Raw genomic sequence first — 9,838 nt, forward strand, 5'->3', positions numbered from 1 at the left:
TAAGCGCAAGTCATATGCATAAGGGAATCAATCCCAAACGTTGTTAATTTTTTATTACAATCAAAATCATTTGAATATATAGAATATTTTTGTTATATAACCCTCCGATGTGGGATGAAAGCTTAGAATTCCAAATTTCATTACATGTGGATATGTTGTCGCCACTCACCATCGAAACACTTGAACCTCTTAAACCACTTTTGTTATAAAAGTCTCGTGAATTATATACTACGTAATGGTTATTATCTAAATCTAGATTATAAAATAATAATCGTTATCATCCCAATTCTTTAATACCTACTCCAATTTGTTATCGTTATTGCTATATATATATATATATATATATAATATATATATATATATATATATATATATATATATATATATATACCCCGTAATAGTCTCGTGACACTCTATTGTGTTTTTTTTTTTTTTTTTTTTTTCTTCTTCTGAATCATATTTCTATTTTATTTCTATTTCTATTCCTATTCTATTCTATTGCAATTCTATTTCTACATCTATTTTCTATCTTCTAATTTATATAAATAATATTATGAAAATAATTTTATTAATTAAGGTCATAAAATTTTTAAAGTTAATATTGAAGTCTGCATCTTTTCAACTTTGCTTGAAAAATGTCGGAGTATATCATATTCTACATATTACATATTTGATATGTAAAATACTGAATGATCCCTTCTAGAGTATCTACATTTAATATAGCCAAACTAAGTCCTTGCAAATTAAGGCTTCCGCTAAATTCCTAACGCGTAAAAATCGAATGAGTAAAAAAATTAAAGTCGAATCCAAAAAAGTCGAAAAAACCCGAATCGGTAAAAACAGGTTTAATATCGTAAAAAACCGATTCCAGGAAAAAACTCGAAAACCCGACCCGAAAAATCGAAACCGGTATGTAATTCTAATGTTGTATTCTTTATATATATTGATATGACGTAAGTTCTCGTTTTTTAAATAGCTTATATTATACATTAGGGCTTAAGGGCCTTTTTCGCCTCGCTCAGGGCACTCATATTCTCGGGACCGGCCCTGAAAGTGATAATAGTTTAATTCAAGCAATTATGGTCGAATTAAAAAGTGATACCACGATTCAGTAATATATTCAACTATCGATTATTTTACCATACACGAATCTAAAATCTCCAACCGTTGGTGTTACTGTTACTACATGTAGAGAATTGCATATGCTTTAGTAGAGGGTCCATTGATACAAAAAATATTAAAGTTTCAAGTAAGACAAGTATAAAGTATCTGTTTCTTTAATTGTGCAACCCTCTGTCAGCATATAAGCATGAACCAAGAACCACACATTATACTTCTTCCCAAAATTAAAATAAAGAAAAAACAAATTTATAACAGTTAAGTTTGACTATGATAGAACAATAGGAGATGCCCCCACTATCTTCAAGTATTTTTCAGGAAAAACGTCATTTTTTGTTCTTTGCTTCAATTTGGTTACATGGGTAGTAGGAATCAATCATTATCTCCAAGGACCATCACCATTTCCCCTTTATCCTTTTCTTTGTTAGCCACATTATTTATTTATTTATCTATTATCTATTACATTACATCTATTATCTATTTATGTGTGTGAAGATTATCTTCATGAAAGAGATTTTTTTTTTTATCAGGAACGTGCTGATTTTTTCTAATGTATTTATTGGTGTATGCTTTAATCACTGGATATTAAATTAAATTTTTGTTTAAAGGTTAACAAACATATAATGTTGCTTACGTGTCAATCTTGATATATGTTTATATAACTCATATCAAATTAAATGAATATTAAATATGTGCTGACACAAGGGTCTGGTTGATGAATATGTTTATATAACTCATATCAAATTATATGAATATTAAATTTGTGCTGACACAAGGGTCTGGATGATGAATATGCATAATGAAGTAACTTAAAGGCCAAAAGCCCAAAAGGGGCCTGAGAATAACACACTATCTCATTGCTCGCATTGAATTTATTCCTTCCAGTAACACTATCTCCAGGCCTTTCAAAAAAAAAAGTAACACTATCTCCAGGCTACATAACACTTAATTTGTTTTTACAGCAATTCAATAACAACCTCATAAGCTCAAATTATTTATAAAAAGGCTTGATGAAATGATACTACAATGGGGGTGCATGGATTATATATATATATATCTACTTCCATTCTATAATATCAAGCTGTGTACAGATCTATAACTTAAGAATCTTTAAAAAGATCAACCCGCAAAACGTTCTTTATTTGTGCAAAAGATACCTGAACTTAAAGTCGTAAGCTATAACCCGAAGACAATGTGAAAGTGGCACACTTTTATTCCGCTCGAGACACTTCATTGCTTGTTTTCCAGCTTCATTTGGTAATTGAAGGCATACCCAATCCATCAATGAGTCTATATCTTTAGCAAAATCGAGCATATACCAATCTAATAATTTGGGAATTGTCACCATCTTCGTTGTGGTTGAAATCCCGATTGCAGCTTGTAAATAATCTTTTTTCGCTACTTCAAGTTCGTTTTCTACCTGAGAGCCCGTGTAGATTCTTACCTTCATTTTTCAGATCAAGGGTATGATATGGATCAGTTTGGTTGTTAGATTTAAGTATACCAAAGATTAACTGAATGAAATGACAACCAACTTTAGTAAAATTTTTACTTAATGAACCATGGTTTTAATCTCCTAAGTTTCAAAGGTCCAGATTTTAGATAGTTTGATCATCTAACCGAAACCATCCCTAGAAAACCTAATAGTTCGCCTATCCAGTTCAAACCTCACTAGTAGCATATATTGAGGTGCCGAGGGATTGGGTCAGAATTGGTCACGGGATAACCCAGTTATGCCAAATTGCCAATACTAGCCCTCTTTGGGTAGCCTAAAAAGGGAATATTACCTGCTTGATCAACTGGTCAAAATATATATTTGACCATGTTGACTATATTATTATTGACCTTGAATCAAGAAAATTTATACTTTAATGAGTTCTTCTGGCCTTAGATAACTTCATTGCCAAAAAAAAAAAATAAAGTCAAAGTTGGCTATGTTTTTTATATGTTATTAATTAAATTATATAACTAAAGATCACAATTTTTTAACATAAATGTTTATTGTACCAAGAATGTGTTCAATGAACCTTATCTACAACTTACAGCAGGGGAGGACCAGCTTCCACAGGAAAGTGCAAATGTTACTAATGGCTCTGATAACTCCAGCCCAAAAACACTTCTTGCAGTTAACTCATCATTTTTTACACCTTTGGCAAAAGTCTGATAACATTTCAAGAAATCGATCGTATACATTTAAACTTTATCTGATCATAAAGATTTGGACCACGATAAGGAATCGAATTTAATTCAGCTTACATATTTTGAATGGTAAGGGAGTCTCAGTACAAAATGTTCAATGCTGATTGCGTTTAAACAATGTCCTCCAACATTTATAGTTGCCTGTCGAGTAAGGAACACATTATTTATATATTATATAAATATAAATTTTAATAGTTTAATCTTGTGATTTGTAAATAATTGTGTGGCATTACATTACCTTTTGCATTAGTTCAATCACCATCTCAGGCCTTTCTGGGATTCCATGTTCAAGAAATGCCTGATAATAACAACTTCTAAATATATTTATTATTGTTTTATAAGTTCTAATTCAATATGAATATATAATGCATAAGGCTTACATTCATCATACACGAATTATAAATATTGATCCAAAAAGCAAGTTTTTCTTGGTGAGTGAGACTTGTTAAATCGACTAATACAAGTTTTCCAAGTAGGAGCCTGGAGTATAAATAAAAAAATACCATTAGAAACTGCTCATAATGTTGACAAATATGTACTAAAAAACATGAAGTTAGTTAGTACTCACTTTAATCTTTGTATTAAGAAAATTGAATTTGTCGTTCGGTTGTTATTGATGGAGTTTGCTTCAATAGCATATAAATGTTTATACGGGCCAATTTCTCTTTTCTCGCATTCGAAACAAATGTCATAAGGATCCTTGAATTCTGTATCCTTAAGAGTTTCAACTGAAGGTTGCATTTCTGTTATACTTTTACTTCTTGTCGAACTCATTCGCACGAAAATGTTCATCAAACATTTTAAAATACTTTCGGAAACCTTGTTTGGATCATCATCTATTGATGATGATGATGATGATGATGATGATGATGATGATAATACTCCTCTTTCTTGAATCAAACTGTTTCTTCCATCTACATTAGTACCCTCCATTGCTTTATCTTCAAACTGAAGAAGAAAAAAAAATTTGTTACAATTCATACCTAATTATTCAACATATAAACCAACTTATTAAAAAACTTAAATTTCACTCACCTGTAACCTTTTAGGTTCTAAGCGCTTCGCTGACTTAAAATTAGTAGGTGTTCGCTTAGGGGTTTGAGATTTCGGATTGGTCGAGCGTAGCTTGTTCTTACTAGCTTTTGATGATTGATTCGCTTTTCCCACCAAAATTATCGAAAATGGAAATAAAAAATCAGTTTATTATTTATTTACCTAAAATAGTAATATTCAAAAAATAAAATAAAAATAAACACCTGAAATTCTATCTGAATTTTTGAGGGCGGGTGTCGATGGACTCGTTTCAATTTGAGGTGACAAATTGGAAGCCTTATTTTTGCCATGTTTTACATCTTGAAAATCAATTAAATTTTCAAGATTTCTATTTGAAGATGAAATGTAGACAGCTTCTTGATATACGCCTTGCCTAAAATGAACCACTTGTTCTTCAAGCCTAACTACCTCTTCCTCTAAAACTGCAACTTCTGCTAGAAGCTCCAATATCTACAAATGCCCATAATAATTGATGGAAAAAATCCAAAATTATTTTAAAATTATATTTTCGTAAAAAAATGTGTACTTAATTGCATGAATAAATGCTATATGCAACAAAGCTAGAATCATATGGCAGTTGAGAATGTAGATAAAATCAATCAAATTTTCATTTGTGCGTGTGAAATTTGTGTAATTATCTACACAAATTTCACAAACATAACGAATCTTATCCGCTTAACTGCACAAATTGAATCCTCGTAATTATACATGTATAATATAAAATTTTGCGCGATAAAAATACCTACGGTGACAGGGAGATAAGGCGGTAACCGAGGAAGCACTCCCAGTGGCCTTGTAAATGCTCTTTCTAAAGCTCTATGGACATTTTCTTCATGTCTAAGTCTCTTCTTTAGTTTCTCCACCTGAAATTAATTGTGACAAAACAAAAAACAAAACCAAACACAAAAAATTAATAATTGAGAAACATAATTGAACACCAACTATTTACTAAATCAAATAGAAAGTCAATGGTGACAGCAATGTACATCTTGTTGCAATGCTATTTTTCTCTCTCTAATTGAACTTCTTCTTCTTGTGCTAGTTTTCTCAGTCTCCATCTGCATTTGCATGTTATCAACCTTTTTTCTTTAAATATAAAAATATAAAGAGAAAAAAAAAAAAGTAAGTAAAGATGATCACAATCACCTTCAAGAAGAAAAGAATCATAATGCAACATAACACTTCATACGGATAAGATTTAAAGTAAGTAACTTTTTTCAATTTTGTCTAAAACACCTCACAGAAACCCATAGTTACTTTTACTTACCATAATTAAATACATAATTGAAGTTAGGAGTGTGCAATAAAAGTATAAACCAAATAACTAAAATTAATTACCTTTGGATCTTTGAAAGAAGTTGTTTTCATGGACCTTAAATTTGTCTTTACTCTAGTATTCATCTTTATACACAAAAATTCTTTACAGCAACTAAAACATTAATTAACGCTGCAAAATCACAAAACCCAAATCAAAGCTTGATCAAAAGAAATAGAGTAATAAATAAATAAATGGAAACTAAAAAAATATCAGACCTTTAAGGGAATGGGTCAATCTTGATAATCAATTTTTATCTGCCAAATGAATTCCATTCTTGTTAGAAACATTAATTACAACCAAAGAGATACTAAATGCTGGAAAAAGGGCTGAAAGTTTCAATCTTCAAGAGCAGAGTGTTGGTCTTGATAAGTGGGAATCATATATACATAAAAGAAAGCTGAAAAACAAAGTACCCAATTGAAGAAGAAGTGATACGTGTATGGAATATTTTTATATTAGTGAATGTGGGAGAGAAAATGGAGGTATATATAACAAGTGTATGTTTCTTTGTGGGTGAATCTTTATACTCCCTTTGCTACACTGTAATTGTCCACTTTTAACTTTCTACATCTTTCTTTGTCAACTTTAATGTAAATATTTTTAATTGTGTTATATATAATATTTGAAAAAATTTATATGAATGAATTGAGTTTTAAACGTGATTTTATTTATATAACTTTCTTTTAATAATATATAACAAACATAAAAATATATACCGTCAAAATTAACAAAGAAAAACTCTAAAAGTCAAATGTGAACACTTATAGTAGAACGTTGTTAAAATGCAATGCAAATTTGGTATTATAAAATAATATGGAATTTGTAAATATATATGTAAAATATCTAGATATTAATATGTATAAGAAAATATCTAGATATTAGAAAAGAAAAGAAAAATCTAGAAAAGAAAAATATAGATATTTGTATAGAAATATCTAAATATTTATCCATGGAGATATCTAATTTCTAGAATGTTCCACGGGGTAGTATAAATATGGGTGATGAGTAGTTCATTTGTGTAAGGTGTGAGTAAGTGAAGTGTGAAGGAGTGAAGAAGTAAGAAAAGAGTGAGTGAGTGAAAGAAGAGAAAGATAGTGTTGTAAGTAATATTGTAATTGTATTTTGTATTAGTAAAAGTATTCTTTGTTAAGTTTCTCGGTTAAGCCTTAGTTTGTGTTTAAGTTCTTAGTGCACTTGTGTTATTTTTGTTATATGGTCGGCTCTGCCGCCTAAGTGATATATGGTCGGTTATACCGCCTGAATGATATATGGTCGACACTGTCGCCTAAGCATTATTGTGCACTAAGGGTTCATAAAATTAAAGGCTAACCAACGTCAAAGTGTTGGTATAGTGAGTATAGTATAATCTAGGTCCTCTATAGTGGGTGTGTGAGCTCGTCGAAGCTTCCAACAATTGGTATCAGAGCGGGTCGTTCGGGACCATTGCTAGTGGAGGTACTGATGTGTGCAGAGGTGTATACGAAATAGTTATATTTTTATTGCGAAATATTATTAAATACGATACAATTTTACACAAGTTATTTATTTATTTATAGAGTGGATATACCTAAACCTTGCTACAACACTTATAGGCAGTGTACCTAATCGTACAGTAGTGTAGCTTTTAGTAAGTCCGGTTCGTTCCACAGGGAGCTAGCCAAGTTTAACGCTATATTTTTAAAACTATATTTGTATATATATAAATATATATATATATAAGTAGTATTATTATTATAAATAAAAGGGGATTTTTACCGTTTAATGACCGGTTTGTTGATTTTAAAACTTTAGTCGCAGTTAAAACCTAATGTAAAATATTAAAAATAAATTTAACTTAATTTAAAGCGTAAAGTAAAGGACAATAATTAAAGTGCGATAAATAAAATTGTGATAATTAAAAAGTATGATAATTAAAAGTGCAATAAATAAAATGACAGTAAATAAAAGTGCGATAAAATATGAAATAAAAGAATTATGCTTATTTAAACTTCCATAATCATGATGTTTGACGTGTTGATTTTAATTTATTACCATGGGTTAATTGTCCTTTGTCCTGGATTATTCGATATGTCCATACGATTTTGTCCATAATAGTCCATCAGTCATAAATATAAAGTGCGAGAGTCTTCGTCAAATTATCCTTATATCCGAAGTCAAATATTCCAACTAATTGGGGATTCGAACTGTAACAAGGTCTTAATACTTTGTTTAATGAATACACCAGGTTATCGACTGCGTGTAATCCAAGGTTTTATTACTTTGTTAACAATTACACCAATTACCCTTGTATGTAATTCACCCCTGTTTCAACAAGTCTATTGATTATTAACCCATCCCCGTGTCCGGTCAAATGAATAATTATTGGTATTTATAGATATCCCGCCCACCGTACACAGTCAAGCGTATGTGGTTATATATAAATACTTCAAATTATAAGTCTATATATTAAATTAACTAGGTATCATTTAGTTAATATAAAGCCCATTAATAGCCCATAGTCTAATTTTCACAAGTGTCGTTCTTTTATCCAAACCCCAATTATGGTCCAAAGCCCAATTACCCCGTCTTTAATATTTAGCCCAACATCACGATTACTTCGATTTAAATAAGCATAATAATAACTTAGCTACGAGACATTAATTTAAAAAGGTTGAACATAACTTACAATGATTAATAATAGCGTAGAGTTACACGGACAGAATTTTGGCTTACACACTTACAATATTCGCTAACATAACCTTATTATTATTAATCTTTAATTAAAATTAAAATTATAAATTATATATATATATATATATATATATATATATATATATATATATATATATATATATATATATATATATATATATATATATATATATATATATATATATATATCGTAGAGAGTGAGAGATTGAATTATGTGTGATATTTTCGTCCGAAAAACTGCTGAATTTATAGATGTGGCCAAGCTCCAGGGCTCATGCGATCGCATGAGTTTTCTTCATGCTGGCCATGCGATCGCATGGCTGTCAAATACTGGTCACAATTCATTTTAAACGTGGGCTGCTCGAATTTTAATATATATATATATATATATATATATATATATATATATATATATATATATATATATATATATATATATATATATATATATATATATATATATATATATATATATAACATATATAATTTTATATAATTAATTATATATTATATTATATTCTTGTACTCCGTTGACTTGTAATTTTAGCTCTGTTGCGTCGCGCATTGATAGTTGGTTCATGTCCCGGTTCCGGATTTTTGAACGTCCTTGCGTACAATTTAATATCTTGTACTTTGCGTTTCGCGTCTTGTACTCTTGTAATTTTGAGACGTTTCTCATCAATAAATTGAACCTCTTGGATTGTACTTTGTACTTTTGAGCTTTTTGGTCGTTTGCGTCTTCAATTCGTCGAATCTGTCTTTTGTCTTCACCTTTTATTATTTAAACGGATATCACTTGTAAATAGAACAATTGCAACTAAAAGCTTGTCTTTCTTAAAGGATAATGCTATGAAATATATGTTCGTTTTTAGCATTATCAAATATTCCCACACTTGAGCGTTGCTTGTCCTCAAGCAATATAGTCTTGAAAAAAAAAATATACAAGAATCACTTCTTTATTCTTCACACTTTGTACATCAGTGATTTCAATACGGCGGTATGAACAATGGTAGTAACATTGTGGTTTACAGTCCCACATGACTAAGAAAATTTAGATCCTTTAGGAAATTGGATCTTTATGAAAACATTTGATCTTTTGAAAATTCAATCTAGCTTTTACCCTAGATAAGTTTTCCGGAATAACCCTTCACCGGTGTTTGCAAAATGTTTGTGGGTTTTGTGGGTTTCAGATTTGAAATTTTTAGCTCAAAAACTTGCGGTTTTATGTCACCTACTTGCTAACCTTGTATTAGGAAAGCAACACGTCCAGTATACTTGCTCCGTATATTACCTTTCGGTAAACTGCCGTCCGATTGTAAAGGAAAGCGTTGAACAAGCAACTGTTAAGGCAATGTCCCGTGACATGCTTTTGATTATGGTCTATAACGTGTCGGATGCAATTACTATCCTTTGTATGAGCAATAGTAAAGATCACCCTATAGTTTTTCGGTCTGGCAC

At 30.2% G+C, this 9,838-nt stretch overlaps 1 protein-coding gene across 1 annotated transcript; it reads right to left on the reverse strand.

Moving 5' to 3' along the window:
- Positions 1-2,116: 2,116 nt before the first annotated feature.
- Positions 2,117-6,111, reverse strand: LOC139893954 (uncharacterized). The gene is made up of 12 exons (XM_071877160.1): positions 5,905-6,111; positions 5,710-5,818; positions 5,358-5,429; positions 5,118-5,234; positions 4,575-4,821; positions 4,354-4,475; positions 3,887-4,266; positions 3,699-3,798; positions 3,557-3,616; positions 3,376-3,459; positions 3,163-3,279; positions 2,117-2,563 (listed from the first exon to the last, which is right to left on the reverse strand). The coding sequence occupies exons 2-12, from the start codon at positions 5,770-5,772 to the stop codon at positions 2,258-2,260; spliced, it is 1,668 nt and encodes a 555-aa protein (XP_071733261.1). The 5' UTR covers positions 5,773-5,818; positions 5,905-6,111; the 3' UTR covers positions 2,117-2,257.
- Between the last annotated feature and the right edge of the window lie 3,727 nt (positions 6,112-9,838).

Source organism: Rutidosis leptorrhynchoides, chromosome 2, assembly GCF_046630445.1.
Source record: "Rutidosis leptorrhynchoides isolate AG116_Rl617_1_P2 chromosome 2, CSIRO_AGI_Rlap_v1, whole genome shotgun sequence".
Lineage (NCBI taxonomy): Eukaryota > Viridiplantae > Streptophyta > Magnoliopsida > Asterales > Asteraceae > Rutidosis > Rutidosis leptorrhynchoides.

Excerpts from the sequence above, each read along its gene's own strand:
- LOC139893954 (XM_071877160.1), bottom strand. The coding sequence starts at position 5,772 with ATGAATACTAGAGTAAAGACAAATTTAAGGTCCATGAAAACAACTTCT. Across the intron at positions 5,430-5,709 it reads CTTCTTTCAAAGATCCAAAG|ATGGAGACTGAGAAAACTAG; the intron begins GTAATTAATTTT and ends ATGCAAATGCAG. Across the intron at positions 4,822-5,117 it reads CGCCTTATCTCCCTGTCACC|ATATTGGAGCTTCTAGCAGA; the intron begins GTAGGTATTTTT and ends GGGCATTTGTAG.